Below are 16,194 nucleotides of genomic sequence, written 5' to 3' on the forward strand. Positions count from 1 at the left end.
AAATCCCTCTACCACTCAGCTTTAGAAGTACCCTTGACTGTTGCTATGATCATTAAACCTTCCCTTCAGTGAGGTTGCTTCCTCCTTCCCCCTCTCCCATTTGAACACTTTGATCCTGACTGAAATAGGATGTTAAGGTCTGAGGAGAAGATGAGGTCTGAATAAACTACAGAAGAGAACAAAATAATATAATAAATTGCATTGCCAAGGGGCTTTTTGGTAGATTGTGATGTTAAATACAAGAATAGAAAAATTAAAGCAGATAGCGTCGCTCTGGGAGCAATATAAACAGACTAGTTAGATAGGTAGATCTGTGCCATGTCTGCAAGTAGAGAGGGAGATAAAAAGATAGACAGACAATGAATACTAAGTATCAGTCTTCAACTCCCATTTTTTCACCCAAATTCCCTCCACACTTAACAAAAATAATATATAAAAAACAAAGTTTATATAGGAAAAAATAAAAAGAACATTTACCACAGCATGGGAAAAAATAAAAATATAAATCTTTCATATACACAAAGTTGCATAGGTTAAACAAGCATAAGGATAGCAAAGAATCCTGTGGCACTTTATAGACTAACAGACGTTTTGGAGCATGAGCTTCCATGGGTGAATACCCACTTCTTCAGATGCATGTCAGATGCAGCGCTGCTCATGCTGCCCACTTCTACAGATCCAGACTAACACGGCTACCCCTCTGATACTTGACAAGCATAAGGATGTGTTAAATAGAGCAGAATAAAATTTTTAGCTAAAACAATTTTTCAATAAATAATGCAGCTCTGGCGACATCACACTATTTTGTGAATTCATGTGAACTTTGCTGACTTGTTCATTTGGAAAAAACAAAATTCTGGAAAAATCAAAATGTTTCGTTTTGACATTTTTGAAATGAAATGTTTTAATTTTTCAGTTTCAAATGCATTTTTGTTTCTAAATTACTTTTAATTTTATTTTAAAAATTCAAAAACCTTTAAAAATGGTCAGCATCAAAACAAAATATTTTCATTTTGTCAAAATTATTTTTTTAAAATTTCCTATTTACTGAACAAAAATTGTTTTTGGTTCTACTCTAAATTTACTCATTTAAATTAAATCTACTACTAAAAAACTCCATTATTCATATAGCTTTAGTATTAAGCCTAAATAGAGAAAAAGCTAGAAATGATCATCATACCAGAAGTAAACAGAACAAACGCATTCTAATAAATATGAAATTTCTCCATCTTTCCGTCCTTCCAAAATTAGGCAAAACCCAAAGCAGCCAGCTAATGAGCAGATGAATGGAAAAAGGGGAGATGCATAAAAGGAACTTTGAACACTTATTTTACTATAGATACAAAGGTAAATTTTCAGCACTATAAAGTATATACTTCAGATGTGAAACTTCTAGACTCCTTGGAAATTGCAGGTTCAAATCCTGGTAGATTCAATTCATCCCTATGTCCTTTTGAGAAAGTTAAATTAACACTACAATTAACCCTGTAATTTACTGTATGGAGGTATTTTAGACAAGACTTTAAAAAACAAATTAACCCGTTCTGCATGGTTATGAAAGATCCCTCCGCACTTTGCTTAAGATTAGGGGGTTGTTCAGTGGATCTTCTCTGTGCTGGTTCACTGCTCCCCTCTACCCAAGAGATGGCTGCAGTTGTGAGGGACTGCAGGAGAACTGTTGTAAAGGCAGGACAAAATCAGGACTTTTTGTCCATCCCTCCTTCTAAAACTTTGCTAGTTCAAATACAATGGAACCCAGATGCAAACTACCCTGGATTTTGAAAATTTTGCAAAATTTTGCAAAATCAAATTCTGTACAAACCAAATCTACAAACACATCTGATTGTATTCATCTCCACCATAACTTATCCTTACTTTATCAAATGGTATGCACTTACCTTGCTGTATCTATTCCAAGGGCTGTCATAGTTTGTGCTCCACCTCTTTGCTTTATCGCCTTGGCTGCAATCAGTACATCATCTGTTGTCATGTAAGTATTGAGATTAAATTCATGGACTACTTCTTGCCCATATTGAACAATTCCAACCTGAAACAAACAAATTTGGTTAAAAAAAATCCCTCAATAATGAACATGTTTGTGATCATCAGTCTCTCTCAATGGGTTAAATACATGTCTGTGCTGAAGGCCAGGGCAATGGGTATGCACAACACAAGCCCTGGGTAGATCTGTGTGAGTAACTGTTTGGCAGACAAAAAAAATCAGGAAAAAAATTCATTTCAGGTCAACTCAAAATGAAAAATTTTCAAAATTTCCAATAAAACAAAAAAGGAAAAATAATTATTCAGGCCTAATGAAATGTTTCATCCAACTCCAAATTAAACATTTGATTTACATTTTTGATGTTTTAAAACCTTTTTTTACAAATAAAATTGAATCTTTTTTAGAGAATAATTTTGAATAAAAAATTTGAAACATTTCATTTAGAAAATGTCAAAACAAAACATTTAGACTTTTTCAGATTTTTTTTTGTTTCAGCCAAAACAATTCAGTGAATTTAATGCATATTCATGAGATGTTTAGGTTGATCTGAAGATCCTTTTTTCTGCAAAAAAAAATTCATCCAAAAAATTTCATTCAGCTTTAGTCCTGGCATGAATTTCTCCTAAGATAAATACATAGTTTGCGTGTGAGTAGATCTGGTTGGAAAACAACTATTGTGTTTCATAAAACATACTGAGGTTTCAAAATTTGGTTTTAGAATCTTTCACAAAAGGGGAGGAGGGGGTAGTAGGAGCAAGACCCACCCCAGTATAGCTAATAGCCTGGTGGTTAGGCCATTTGCCCAGGTGTTCAGAGACCCAGATTCAAGTCTGAAGTGAAATAGAAAAACTTTGGTTTGAATCCAGAGCCAGGCCAGTGTCTTAATTACCACATTACAGAGAGTCTCCCTCTCACCAGTTTTGTTTAAAAAACAATTGTCTAGCTTCAGGTGCACTTTCACAACTGCCTATGGAGTAAGAGGACATATTTCACATCCAATACATTTTAAAATACATTTCAGTTATATCCAATATAATATCTATACTAAAATTAGAAGTATCACTGATGTTTCCAGGCCCCAGTAGGAGATGAAAATCACAGTGATCTTTGCTTTCTGATTTAAGGGACAGCAGGGAGGGTAGTCCAGGCTCAGGCCATTCTCCCAGCAGGAGGTAAACCAAACCAATAGTTTCTTTATGATTGACATGTGCCAGAGGGGGTTGCTACTCTGAAACCTTGAATAAAATGGTGGCTACTGGAAAGAAGGGAAACCCAGGAAGACCTCAGCTGGACAAGTCTGTGTGACTTGACACACTGAATTACAGCCAATCTGCAAATGCCTGAGGGAACACACTGCAAAAACAGAATGTAGAATAAAAAAAAGATAAGCAGTATTCCTAAATATTAATTAATTTCCCTCATTCATCTCAGTCTCTTTTAATGTTTTGGTAGGTTCTTGACTGTTTTTCTGGGAAAAATCCACACAATATTCCATTAGCATATTTCAATTTTATGTTAAGCTTTACGATTTATTGGTGTTATTTAGGGTAATGCACTATTATGTGACATTTATATTTCATCCATCTATTATTAAAAGCGCTGTAACATTTAGGTATTGAGGATCAATAAGACCTCTATAATGTTTATACAGTCATATTACTTTATAGGTGGCTTGGTGTGTGTTTTAGACTTGCTTTATAGATGTGTTTCTGAGACAATTTTATAACATTTTCCTCAGCTTCTGAAAAGTTTTTGTTTACTAGCATTCAGACTGATGATGCTAGTATGGGATAAATATCCTATACTGTGATAAAATAAACACTGACACTGTAATAGTCTCATTAACCCCATGGTCCTGCTAGGGGTATGATTATAAAGGGGTATGATTATAAAGGGATATGACAAAAACAGAAAATCCTAACATCATCTTTAACTACTGCATCTCAGATTTGCTTGCTTTTTCTAAAGGAAGAATATACATAAGTTCACCCCATTAAGATAAGTTGCACCCTTTTAAAATTGCCTCTAAAAATGTGCCCTTCTAATCCCATAATGAGGAATATCCTGGGGCTGTGTGTCCCTGTGGATTCACAAGAGACTGAGGCACACATGGCATTTACTGAGGCACACATGGCATTTAGGAGACGTGAGGCTAAAACTGTATCCCTTGTCAAAGATTAAATTCTGAACCCCTTGTCTCCAGTGCACCGAATTTTGTGGCATGTGTTTTAACCGCAGTTGAAGAAGAAATGTGCCCAGTCAAAGGAAGTTGGCTTTCAGTGATTTCTTTTTCCTAGGGTATGTCTACACTACGAAATTAGGTCGATTTTTTAGAATTTGATTTTATACATTCTATTGCGTATGTCCACACTAAGTGCATTAAGTCAGTGGAGTGCGTCCTCATTACCGTGGCTAGCATTGACTTACAGAGTGGTGCACTGTGGGTAGCTATCCCACGGTTCCCGCAATCTCTGCTGCCCATTGGAATTATGGGTTAACCTCCCAATGCCTGATGGGACATTGTCGTGGGTGGTTTTGGGTACATGTCGTCAGGCCTCCTTCCCTCCCTCCTTCCATTAAAGCAACAGCAGACAATTGTTTCATGCTTTTTTCCAGGGTTCCGTCCTCTGGACCTGCTCAGCCTGCTGCCTGCCTGGATGATCGGAACCCCCAGCAGGAGTGGGCTGAGTGGGGCTGGTCTAGGGCTCTGTCCACTAGCTCCTGCCTGCCGGGGTCCCACTCAGCCATGCTCAGCTGGCAGACCTCAGCAAGGTCTGTCATAAACAGATAGTTAAGGGTTAATGTCTCTTTTACCTGTAAAGGGTTAACAAACAGGGAACCAAAAACACCTGACCAGAGGACCAATCAGAAAACAAGATACTTTCAAATTTCGGTGGAGGGAAGCCTTTGTTTGTGTTTTTTGAGTTTTGATTTGTTCTCTCTGGGTCCTGAAAGGGACTAGACGTGCAACCAGGTTTCTTGCCAATCTCCCTGCTATAGTCTCTTATATATTCAGAATAGTGAGTATTAAGTAGGAAAGGCAGTTATAGTCTTTTGATTGTTTTCTGTATTTGCAAATGTGTAGTTTTCTGGAAGTATTTTAAATTGTATTTTGCTGGGGGGAGGCTTCTCTCTAGTGTCTATAAGCTGAAAGACCCTGTAACTTTTACCATCTAAATTACAGAGACAACTTTTACTTTTTTTCTTTCTTTTTATTAAAAGTTTTGCTTTTTAAGACCTGTTTGATTTTTTCCCCGTGTTGAGGCTCAAGAGAATTGAGTCTGTACTTACTGGGAAAGTGGTGGGAGACAGGGAGAAAGAAGGGAGGGGGAAAAGGGGGAATCCCTTTGTTTAGATTCCCGGAGCTTGAATCTGTCTATCTTTCCAGGGTAACCCAGGGAGGGGAAGCCTGGGAGAGGCAACGGTGAGGGAAAGGGTTTACTTTCCTTGTGTTAAGATCCAGAGGGTCTGGGTCTTGGGGGTCCCCGGGCAAGGTTTTGGGGTGACCAGAGTGTACCAGGCACTGGAATTCCTGGTTGGTGGCAGCGTATCAGATCTAAGCAGGTAATTAAGCTTAGAGGAATTCATGCTGGTACCCAATTTTTTGGACTCTAAGGTTCAGACTGGGGAAATATACCATGACAAGGTTGATCGGGGTGCCTGGACAGACATGGTTATCCTCCTCTTAGAGGACCCAATGGGATTGAATCCAGGTCACTCTCTTCTTTAAGTTTCATCTAATGGCGATTCAGTCCTACCTGAAATATCATGCCAGCTGGAGGCTTCTGTCTCAGGCTGCTCTCCCAGCCGGCATTACCATGCAGTTGCACCTACCCCAGCCTGCCCCTTGCTCCCATGGCTCATGAAGCTGGACAGTAGTAGGGAGCAGTTCAACTTGTGGAATGACAAATCCAGAATGAAGGTTGCAGTCTATGGGCCACATTAAGATTATTTCAGAGTCCTAAATAGCATTTAGTCCCTATAAAAAACTTCATGAAAAATTTCCCCTGCCCCTAACAAAAATGTTAATTTATCAGAGCAGCTGAAAGGGTAAGGAATCCAGGACTATAATTTAGAGAAAGCTTCCATATTATTTAACTCATAATTGATATAATTCAAAGTAAAATTTCACAGTGCGGTCTGTTCTAAGACTAAAAATACAGGAGGGGAGTCAGAAAAAGGAACAGTGACCTGTTTCCACCTGGTTTTGAACCAGGGACGTTTTCCATGTTAGGTGAACGTGGTTATATACGGAGCTTTTGTGTGTTAGGTGAACATGATAAGTTATAACCACTACGCTGCGGGCTTCTCTTTTTTTGCCACAGACTTTCCAAATGCACTGGAATGTATTCTCTAGCTACAGAAGCTACCTAATGCAATGTCTATATCTACGGTCTTTCTGCTCACAAAGCGGTCATGCCCCCGCCCAAGGCTGACACAGTGTGGAGTGCATGTGACACAGTGTCCTGGCTCAGTCAGGATCACTAGCGAGGCATGGTGCTTTTGGCATTAAGCAAACACAGCAATTCTTTCCTGGCCTCTGCCACTGAATGCCTCCATGCATTACGCTGTGTCCTATCAGCGCATGAGCTTGGAAAACATGTCATTGCGAGTGTGTTTTTTTCAACTTCTAATCTGCAATAACCTCAGGGATGGAGATGATACAAGGAGCGTAGAAATATTCTGGGGGGACTGCATGGTCACCTGTGCTGCTGAGTTCGCTATGCTGGCTTTGTCGTGTGGATGAGTGCAGGGTTAAATCAATCTAACACTGCTAAATTTGACCTGAACTCATAGTGTAGATTTAAAACCATTAAACCCATGATGGAGCTTCATCCCTCTTATCTTTGATTTCATGTAGTAGCAGCCAATAAATTGGTACATGGAAATTAGTGCTATTCAATCATGATCTGGCTCTTGCACATAAAATAATTTCAGGTACTGTGAATATTTTAACAAGAGGCTCTCAAAACTTTACCTGTCTCACCTGTGATAAACTCAAAAAGTCACATCCCTGTTCCCTGCTTGGTTGTATTTTCATTGCTTTAGCAGCACAAAGGGGACAGAGGCTTGTTTCAGCAATCAGCTGTGGATTCCCTTGTGTTTTAAGGAATCCCTGAGTGGCAAAAAGCTGGTCTAGTCAGCTCCATGCCATCTGCTCTTGGTCCTTCTAGTGCAGGGGATAGGCCAAGAGCATGCTGGGGCCATGAATTAGTATAGGCAGAGCAAGCTGCACTCCAGCAAACCTAGACTGATGGAATGATTCCCAGGAGACCATTACTACCTGCACAAATAAGATCACAGCATTCAAGCATATTGGCCCCTGGCTGCTCTCGGGATCAGGGAAGCTGAAAGGAAGCTGGCTGCCACATATATCACCCCACCCCAGGAATGTCCCATGTATGTGTATGTGCTTGCTTTTGCAGAGAAGAGGGGCAACAGACTAAGGAATTTATTCATTTGTTTTCCCTTTTTAAAGAAAATCATGCCCATAACTATGGAATGAAACAACACCTCTTGAGAAATGTATACTAAGAGCATTTGCTGAAACTGTTTATACTTTGTTTCTGAAAATCACACTGTGTGTGTTGATAGTATAGCACAGCATTCAGCTTGTAAAAATATGAAGGAGGAAGATGTGATGACCTTTTGGGAGTTCAGAGGAATCCTGTCCTGGGAGAATTTTTGAAAAAAACGGTCATCTGGTACAATCTAGTCCAAGGTGTCAAGGATACATCATCTCTGGCAGGGATAATTTACTGTTTTTCAATAAAATTGTTACAGTCTTTGGCAAAGTGACAGAATCAGTTTCACCTTTTAAAATGAGACATACATCTCTATTGTAATAGGAATGGAAGGTTGGGCTTTTGGGGGCCTTTATATTGGGCACACAGCTGACTGATGTAACCTTGCCTTAGTGGGATCATGATCCTGTCCAAACTCCCATACCTCATCAGACTACTAATCCCGATCTCACTTGTAATATGAGTCTTGATTTGCTTGGTTTACATATGTGAACTAGGATCCTATTAGTTAGGGGCCAGTATTTCTGTGTTGCCAGAGAAAAACTAACATTTTTCTTTCTAGCTTTACTGACCACAGCTTATTGAACATGTTTTTTGACTCATGACTTATTGAATATGTCTTTGCCCTCTTCCCTTACATTCCACACTTTTATTTTCCATGAGGGAATGGTTCTGTAATTGTCCCAAGTTCCTGTGCAAAAGTGCTGTGAGACTATTCAAGGAAAAGTTCTATGTTCTGACCATTCTATTTTAAGATAAAACTTTTTTGAGGCAATATATATTATTGTTCCTTCTATTAATAAATACATTCCCTTGTTGGAAGTATGTAAGTTAGCTGTCCTAATAAATATACATGGAAACAATTGTATTCCTAAAAAAACAAACAGTAAAATTTAAAGCAATGAAATGCCAGGACATTCCTCACTGGGATGTGGAGGAGGGAGAGAAAGAAAATAATTGGTTTTAGCCAACTTATTTGAGATGAGATTAAAAACTGAAAAAGCGTGAAAAGCAAAACCAGATGGTCCATTTTTAAGTATATAGAACCAGCTGAACTTTCCTCAGAAATGACAAAGTCTGATTTATTCTATGCCATTTTATTTGGTCTATCTTGCCCCTAACGAGTCAAACACAATGATCTTTAAGCATCACTAAATCTTCCCTTCTTACAAAAGCTTCTTAATGCCACAATAATTTTTATAAATATAATGCCCTTTCTGTCCTTTGGAAATAAATGTGATCATTAAGATACCATGGGGCATGTTTTATTAGTCCATTGATTCAGCCTGGGGGGGGGGCATCATGAGGCACAAATCACTTGCCTATATTCCCCAAACTGTGAATTAACGCAGTAATAAAATAGGCCTGAAAGTCTTTTAAAATCATTGTAATATGGCTCCAAAGTTTTAATGAAACTTTTTTTTTCTGTTCGGCATAGGCTTGTGCCATAGGAAATAGTTCAGACAGGAGAGAAAAAAAGAACTTGTATGAAAAAGGCAGTAATGCTTTTTTCCTTCATTCATGATCCCCATTTTAACTATCTCTTTGCTTTGCAGCTTCTCATCCCATTCCACATTTTAATTGTTTCTTTCTTCCTGTTTCTCTTTCTCATCCTATTTTCTCCATGACCCTTTCCCCCCTTCTCTCCTCCCCCTATTCCTTCAGTTCTCTCCCCACCATTCAGAAAAAGCAACCATACTTGGCCCAGCCACTTGAGCAGCTCTGCTGATCGCATGACCAGCAATAGCAATGTCACCTTTCAATTTGAGTTTTGGGCACCGCCTCTCATGATTGCTTCTCAAGTGGCCAAACTTCAAAGGAGAATGCCACATTTCTCCTTCATTTCAGCTTCTGTTCTCATCAGCCATGACCAAGACAATTGGGCTGCTTTGAACTGAGGCAGCTGGGCTACTTTTGAGCTGAACTCTTACATCTGATGCTGAAGAGGGAAACATACATTACATGTCTGATGTACAAGTACAACTTAAAAGCAGGCCAGTTGCCTGAGAAACTGTGCTGAGCACTCTACTCAGTTAGGGAAAAAGAGGGGAAGGAGGAAGTTCTTGTGGGAAAAACATATATAGCAAACTTTGGCTCTTTGTACCTGAATGTTTTAGCTATTGCTTTAAAATATCATTCTAAAATAGAGAATGGAGGACTTTTTCTTTCCTTCCCCTTTTACTCAATTTCTTTCTTAGTTATAATGAGAAGATGAAACACATCTAGCCATAACTGTGATGACCATTTTTTCATGGAGGAGATAAACCAAAAAGCCCCAAGCAGACAATCAGAACATGGTTTTGTAAAATGAATAGCCAAAGCCATATTATAAATTCGTTCTAAACCACAGTGTACAGCAGGGACCCAATTCTCCTTTCACTTGTGGAACACTGGCTTGAAATCATTGTAACTCCATGGATTTCAAAGTGCTCAGAAATTATAGTGATGGAGACAGTTGTACAAATCCAATCAAATAGAATTTAAAGCAGTGTGAGTGAGACTAAAATAAGGCCTACCCTGTTTAAAATAGAGATAAGAGGGGCAGGGGGGCCCCAGCTACACTCCTTGGCCACAGGCAGCGAGAGAAAAGGAGGAGAGATCCTGGCCACTCTAGGGAGAGGTGGAGGAGAAGTCCTGACCAGTCAGAGTCTCTCCAGTGGGAAGTGAGGGGAGAGGTCCCAGCTGGTCCCAGTCTCTTCAGTGGGAGGGGAGAGGAAGCAGGGAGAAATCCTGGTGGTACTGGTCTCTCTAGGAGAGTGGAGAGGCTGGGAGGGGGTGGGGGGAAGTCCCAGACTATCAGGGTCTCCCCAGTGAGAGGGGAGGGGTGGGATCTCAACTGGTCATGGCCTCTCTGATGGGCAATTTAGTAATCTGGAATTAAAATTTCCCATGCTCTCACAGCCTTCCTTGTAGCTCAGTAGTGGGGATGTTGATCTGATGGCAGAGGAAAGACAACTTCTGGTATCCTGAGAAGAGGAAGGAAGAGCAGGACAGGCTTGGCTCTCCCTGTACCCAGAATACACATGGAGATGGTGCCTTGATGGGAAAGAGGGCAGAGGCTGTTTTCCTGCTGCCATTGGCTAAGATTGGGGAATAGAGGGGAGGAGAGAGTTGATTGTCTCTCATACCCTTATTCTACCTGTATGTGAAGGCCGGAGGGCATGAGGCAGTAGCCATTCTCCTGTGGTTGCTGCTCGCCTGCCTCACCCTGTAATAGAGGTATTGTTTGAACAGTATTTCCAAGAAGCTGTGGGTCTGAGCAGGAAGTAACTTTTTCTTCGTGGCAAATCTGACAAAGTGAGGATAAAATAATTATTTGAATTTGACTCCTCATTGTAATAAACTCACTTTATTCTGCATGGACTCTCCTCTAACTTTATTTTCTGTAAACCATATTTTTCTGCAAACAAGAATAATACTTCAGCATCACTTTACCTGTGTTTGCTGAGGACCTATGTCCATTTGTTTCAGAAGACGGTTTAAAAATTCTGTGACACTCTCCCATGGGTAAATACTGTTAGAACCATCAAGAACTATGACAATATCCAGTTGGGTCTTACATTCTGCAACATAAATTGCCAGATGAGAATTGTCACAAACAAGTGTCAAATACATAATCATTGCACCAATAACTGTAGACATCACATTTAAGCCTGACTTTTAAAAATACAGGTCTAAAACAAACTGGTGTTCAGCAATATTTGCCTTGTCATTTTAGCCCCAGAATTTTACATGTGTGAATAGTCCCATTAACATTAGTAGAACATTGCATACAAAAAGTTAAGCATGTGTTTGTTTACAGGATTGGGATCCTTATTAAGGTAAACCCTTAATTTTCCAATTTCCTACTTTCCTACTCTAGTTCTTCCATTTAAACATATTCTAAGGCCATGTCTACATCTAAAATTTTGCAGCGCTGGTTGTTACAGCTGTATTAGTACAGCTGTATAGGGCCAGCGCTGCAGAGTGGCCACACTTACAGCAACCAGCGCTGCAAGTGGTGTTAGATGTGGCCACACTGCAGCGCTGTTGGGCGGCTTCAAGGGGGGTTCGGGGAACGCGAGAGCAAACCGGGAAAGGAGACCAGCTTCGCCGCGGTTTGCTCTCGCGTTCCCCGAACCCCCCTGCAAACCGCAGGGAAGGAGACCTGCTTGCTCGGGGGTTCGGGGAACGAGAGAGCAAACCGGGAAAGGAGACCAGCTTTGCCGCGGTTTGCTCTCACGTTCCCCGAACCACCCTGCAAACCGCAGGGAAGGAGACCTGCTTGCTCGGGGGTTCGGGGAACGAGAGAGCAAACCGGGAAAGGAGACCAGCTTCGCCGCGGTTTGCTCTCACGTTCCCCGAACCCCCCTGCAAACCGCAGGGAAGGAGACCTGCTTGCTCGGGGGTTCGGGGAACGCGAGAGCAAACCGGGAAAGGAGACCAGCTTCGCCGCGGTTTGCTCTCGCGTTCCCCGAACCGCCCTGCAAACCGCAGGGAAGGAGACCTGCTTGCTCGGGGGTTCGGGGAACGAGAGAGCAAACCGGGAAAGGAGACCAGCTTCGCCCCTGTTTGCTCTCGCGTTCCCCGAACCACCCTGCAAACCGCAGGGAAGGAGACCTGCTTGCTCGGGGGTTCGGGGAACGAGAGAGCAAACCGGGAAAGGAGACCAGCTTCGCCGCGGTTTGCTCTCGCGTTCCCGGAACCACCCAGCAAACCTCAGGGAAGGAGACCTGCTTGCTCGGGGTTCAGGGAACGCGAGAGCAAGCCGGGGAAGGAGACCTGCTTGATTACCAGAGGCTTCCTCAGGTATGCTGGGATACCTGCTTATTCCACGGAGGTCAAGAAAAGCGCTGGTAAGTGTCTATACTTGATTACCAGCGCTGGATCACCAGCGCTGGATCCTCTACACCCGAGACAAAACGGGAGTACGGCCAGCGCTGCAAACAGGGAGTTGCAGCGCTGGTGGTGCCCTGCAGATGTGTACACCTCCTAAGTTGCAGCGCTGTAACTCCCTCACCAGCGCTGCAACTTTCTGATGTAGACAAGCCCTTAATATACATCTTACCAGACTGGGCTTGTTAGATGTCTCAGTAACTTGCTTTCATTATTTAAATAAACTCTTCTGATCATAAGGAAAAGCATCAGGACTATTTTTAGCAATTATGTTTGGACATTACATAGCATTCTAGAGATTGTTTACACTGCATATTTATTCCAAAAGTAGCAAGAAGTTAGCTTATATACTGACAATGAAAACATTTACTTAACTTGGTAATGCTGGTAGCTTGGAAAAATATTTTATGCTTTTTGGTATGCCTGTGTGTAGACATTTGTCTTGTTCAGTGCTTCATGCTTTCAAACACATGAGAACATTACTGTGGTATGCATACCTTGTACAGATGGTGCAATGGCATTTACAACTTCAAATGTGGAACTGACGTTAGAACAGATGCCAGTTGTGTAATGCAAATGTCCACATTGGTAAGCGTAGAGTGGCCCACAAGCCTTTAAGAAATAGAAAGCGTTAAAAGTTAGATAATGAAGCTTTTGGGATATGTATAATTCCCTGTCAAACTTAGGAATGTATTTATTTTCTTACCAGAAAGCCTCCTTTTGGGTTAGTCACTAAAGTTGTTCCAAGAGTCATGTTCTCTTTTACTTCCACAACATTAGGAACTGAAGTGTCAGCTATAAATAGATCAAAATGTTAAGTATTTTGAAATGGAAAAGATGTTAAATTATATGTCCGCTAGTATAAAGCTTCTAAACATAAAACACAGCTTGTTTTTGGTTCTATCAAGTATTTTAGCACTCCTCCTCCCTCTGGAACAGTGATTTGGAGTATAATGAACAAGTAAAAATGCAAATACTGGCTTTCATCCCAGAATTTTGTCTGGGTCACTGTCTCAAGTAGTTTTCCTGAACCACAAAAGAACGTAGAAATAGCAGAGCGATGAAAGCAGGAGATTACTGTTCACACAATTCTGCCAGTTATAACAAATAAACATTACATCTTGTATTGAAGTCTGCTGTTATATAAGTTATAGATTTTTACATCGAAATAAATCACTGATATGCAAGTGGTTTCAGTGAAGATTAAAACTAAATAATAAATCTGGTAAAACTCAGCTTTACAGTAACTCTTTTCCTGTCTATATCAAGGATCTCCCAATGCCAGCCACAGTTATGGCGGCAATCCAGGTTTACTCTACTTGACATATTAATTGTTTCATCCCTATTCTGGTGAGACCGCTTCTAGCCAGTGATAATCTCATCTAAAGTTCATTGAAGTAATTGGAAAGACTCTCATTGGCTTCAGTGGGGTTTGGATCAGATACTGAAAAGCTAATCCATGACAATTTGGCCCTTGGTCTCTCTGTAGGGACTGCCAGACAGAGTCAATTAGTGCCAGTTGCACTGGTATTTATGTAACATAGCCATGGTTCACCATCAAATGGACTGAAATCACCAAGATATTTCATGCAGACATAGTGCACTAAAGAGACTTCAGAATACTATTGTTATTAATATTCAAATATGCAACTTGATCTGAAAGACTTCCTATTTCATTATCATGAGTTATTTTATCCCCCAGAATGTAAGCATTTAGCTACACAAATTTAGCTATCTTTTTTTGTAAACAATTGTAATACAAAAATTTAGCCATCAACTTGCTAAGATGTCACCTCTATGGGAGCTCCACATACAGGATAAGGATAGTCCTCTGCCACCCCTATTTTATTTCATACCTGGTAGGTTCAGTTTTGTGCAAGGTGATTTGCCTTTCCCTACAGGGCATTTGTAGACATCTCCTGTTCTCTTCTTGGGTTGGCCAACTAATGGAGAACCAATAAGTACCCTGAAAATGAAATAAGTTACATGCATTTTCTCCTCAAAGCATACATTTCTTCCTTTTGTTCCATTAGTGGACATGAAAGTCAGTATTGAGTATAATGCACCTTTATAAAACTTATTGGGAAGCCCATCTGCAGCAAGCTCTGCACAAGTGAGCAGGGTGGAGAGACAGCTGGAAAAAATGGTATCATATTTTTAGTTCAGAGACAAAGAAACATAACCATGTTATCTTCTGCTCCTTTAGAGAAACACAGAAAAGGAAAGAGGTGTGTGAGTGTATGTGTTCATGGATGTGTGGAGGAAAATATAACGCCAAAGGAAAACAAGGACATTTTGGGGGACAAAAGATTTGAACAAGTATCTCCATTTGTCTTTTTTAAAACATCTTCTCTCTCCTCCTCTTTTTTTTTTTTTTTTTTTTTTTTACATTTTAGCTTAAATTACAATTTATGAATGGTCTACAGCAAGGATCGGCAACCTTTGGCACATGGCTTGTCAGGGAAATGCGCTGGTGGGCTGGGATGGTTTGTTTACCTGCAGTGTCCACAGATTTGGCCAACTGCAGCTCCCACTGGCCGCGGTTCACCGTTCTAGGCCAATGGGGGCTGCAGGAAGTGGCGGGGACTGCGATCAGCCGAACCTGCGGAAGTTGCAGGTAAACAAACCGTTCTGGCCTGTCAGCCCATTTCCCTGATGGCCCTCATGCTAAAGGTTGCTGATCCCTGGTCTATGGAATGATAGATATTTACAGGCTTCCAAGGGAAGAATTTGGCCTTAAGTAATTTAAAGAAATAGCGTAAAAGATATGGGTCTTCCCTTTCAGTATTCATATCAAATAATGGCTATGTAGAGATTGTGGGTTAAATCTAACATTTTTAGGATTCTTACAAACTGTTGGGCTTTTTCAGAGTTTGATATAATCATAAACTCTGGATTTATAGTTTTGTAACCTTTCACATCCTATATCTTATAAGCATTTGGAATTAAATATTCACCCTTAGATCCACAATAGGAGTCTTTAGTGAAAATGAGAGCTTCTGATCTCCAGAGATGAAGAGACTGCTTAAATAGTTTTATCAGCAGTTTTATCTTCATAAACTTCATACACTGACTAGGGACCTCAAACAAAATTAGAGGTGCATATTTCTGGACAATAAAATTACTGTGGTATAGTTTTCAGAAATCACTTTTCTGATCTTGAGACATCTACCTTTAACCATAAGAAAGAGCTCAGCAGCTTGGGATAAGCTATATGAACTATAATAGGTAAAAGCTAGTGTATGGATTAAAAAAGCCTCCCCCCCAAATAAACAAACAAAACAAAAAAAACCAACAGAAAATTTGGCACAGAGGATATGTTCACAGCAATTTACAAGTGCAGTTCCAGTACATTATCCCTAAAGCAAACAAAAGTTGGCATGACTCAATGGGATCTGCGCAGATTGTTTTAACTAATAACTTTTCTTGCAAAATAAATGCTCTGAGTACATATTGGATGAGGGTGATATTTTCCTTCACGCTATTTCTTCATATGCCACATTACATGTATTTTCTACAACCAATCTTCTTCAGAAGCAGAAACTATGAGGTGATAAAGTTGAGGATGCTTGACATCTCACAGGTGGTGATCACAACCCAGCAGGATCCTGCCCAGAATTCTTCTTTTCTCATTAATTTTTGTTTAATATACCCTGAAATAGGAACTATAAGCACTTCAATAAATGGTTTGAAGAAAGGCTGTCTTGTTGAATTAGGGTTTCTGCAGGTGATTCTTTGGTTTCCTGACACAAAGATAGATTTACAGGAGACTCAGAGTGCTAAACATCTTTA

The 16,194-nt window shown here is 40.4% G+C and overlaps 1 protein-coding gene across 2 annotated transcripts in view; it reads right to left on the reverse strand.

Moving 5' to 3' along the window:
* The window catches only part of ITGA1 (integrin subunit alpha 1), a 128,518-nt gene that overhangs the window by 66,786 nt on the left and 45,538 nt on the right, over positions 1-16,194 (reverse strand). For both annotated transcript variants that reach the window (XR_004000857.1, XM_030565945.1), the window contains exons 3-7: positions 14,259-14,368; positions 13,109-13,197; positions 12,900-13,014; positions 10,963-11,090; positions 1,899-2,047 (exon numbers count right to left, since the gene is read on the reverse strand). Coding sequence is in view for 1 of the 2 variants with exons in the window: in XM_030565945.1 (XP_030421805.1) it covers positions 1,899-2,047; positions 10,963-11,090; positions 12,900-13,014; positions 13,109-13,197; positions 14,259-14,368 (591 nt within the window). In the remaining variant the exon portion in view is untranslated. The remainder of the gene's footprint in view (positions 1-1,898; positions 2,048-10,962; positions 11,091-12,899; positions 13,015-13,108; positions 13,198-14,258; positions 14,369-16,194) is intronic.

The sequence above is a fragment of the Gopherus evgoodei genome, chromosome 6 (assembly GCF_007399415.2).
Source record: "Gopherus evgoodei ecotype Sinaloan lineage chromosome 6, rGopEvg1_v1.p, whole genome shotgun sequence".
NCBI lineage: Eukaryota > Metazoa > Chordata > Testudines > Testudinidae > Gopherus > Gopherus evgoodei.